Source organism: Alligator sinensis, unplaced genomic scaffold (assembly GCF_000455745.1).
Source record: "Alligator sinensis unplaced genomic scaffold, ASM45574v1 scaffold137_1, whole genome shotgun sequence".
Lineage (NCBI taxonomy): Eukaryota > Metazoa > Chordata > Crocodylia > Alligatoridae > Alligator > Alligator sinensis.
In genome coordinates this window covers 866455-867400 of record NW_005842545.1, presented here as the reverse complement: position 1 = coordinate 867400, position 946 = coordinate 866455, and the positions used below count along the sequence as shown (strand labels likewise).

General features: G+C 65.6%; 1 protein-coding gene across 4 annotated transcripts in view; it reads right to left on the bottom strand.

The window, feature by feature from the left end:
- The window catches only part of PLXNB3 (plexin B3), a 31945-nt gene that overhangs the window by 3095 nt on the left and 27904 nt on the right, over nt 1-946 (bottom strand). For 3 of the 4 annotated variants that reach the window (XM_014523898.2, XM_025213678.1, XM_025213681.1), the window contains one exon: nt 273-423. In XM_014523898.2, the coding sequence (XP_014379384.1) occupies nt 273-423 (151 nt within the window). Of the gene's footprint in view, nt 1-272; nt 458-946 lie in introns of those variants that run through there. The other variant, XM_025213679.1, reaches the window with a different exon arrangement.

The window sequence follows — 946 nt, the reverse complement described above, 5'->3', positions numbered from 1 at the left end:
GGGGGGGGGGGGTGTCACATCCTGGACACCTGGGTCCCTGAGTGGGGTGGGGCGAATAGTGGGGATGGAAGTGGCCGCAATTGCCGGGATCCGGTGGAGAGGTTGGAAGCATCCTGGACACCTGGCTTCCTTTGGAAGGACCAGGTCCCGAATGCCTGGGTTGCTGTGGGGATTGGCCCTGGGTTCCTGGGCCTCTTGGACAGGCTGGAAGCACCACTGGGTCCTTGGGCGGGTTGGGGAGGGAGGGTGGCCCCGGACGCCTGGGTCCTCACCCGTCCCACTTGGTGCTGGGCAGGAGCAGTGCAGGCATCCATAAGTGTCTGGGCCACGACCCCGAGACTCGCATCGACGCTTGGCGGGACACGCACGTCCAGCAGCATCCGTGGGTCACGCACAACCCGCACCCAGAACCGCAGCAGCAGACTGCAGGGGGTAAGGTCAGAGCAGGCCACACCCTCTGAACAGCCCCCAGTAGGTTGCTGGGTGTCTGGGAGTCAAGAGGGGGCGTAGCCACAAGCAGCAAGAGCCTATGTCAGGCTGGAGGGGCAGGGATGGGGTGGGGCCATGGCCAGGCCCCTCCCCACACGCGGACCCCTGCTGCCTGTAACAGGGTCGGAGGCAGGGAAGGGGTCAGGAGTGTAGTCAGACCCCGCTCCTTGTGACCCTGCCCCTGTGTGCTCCCCACCAGTCCCAGCTTCTGGATCCCCTCCCCTTGCCCCCACCTCATTTCCCAGCTGCCTAGGCTGTAGAGTGTGGCCACCCCCCATTCTCCCACCTTCCCACTTCTGCCCCCTGGGGTCCCCCCATACCTCCTGCCTGCCCCTCCCCCTCCCCCATCTTCCAGGCTCTCCACATTTACCTCCTCAGGACAGAGTCCCCATGTCCTTAAAAGCTCCCCACTTCTAGCCCCCCCCTGCTCCCCCACCTCCTTCCCCCCCACGGCCTG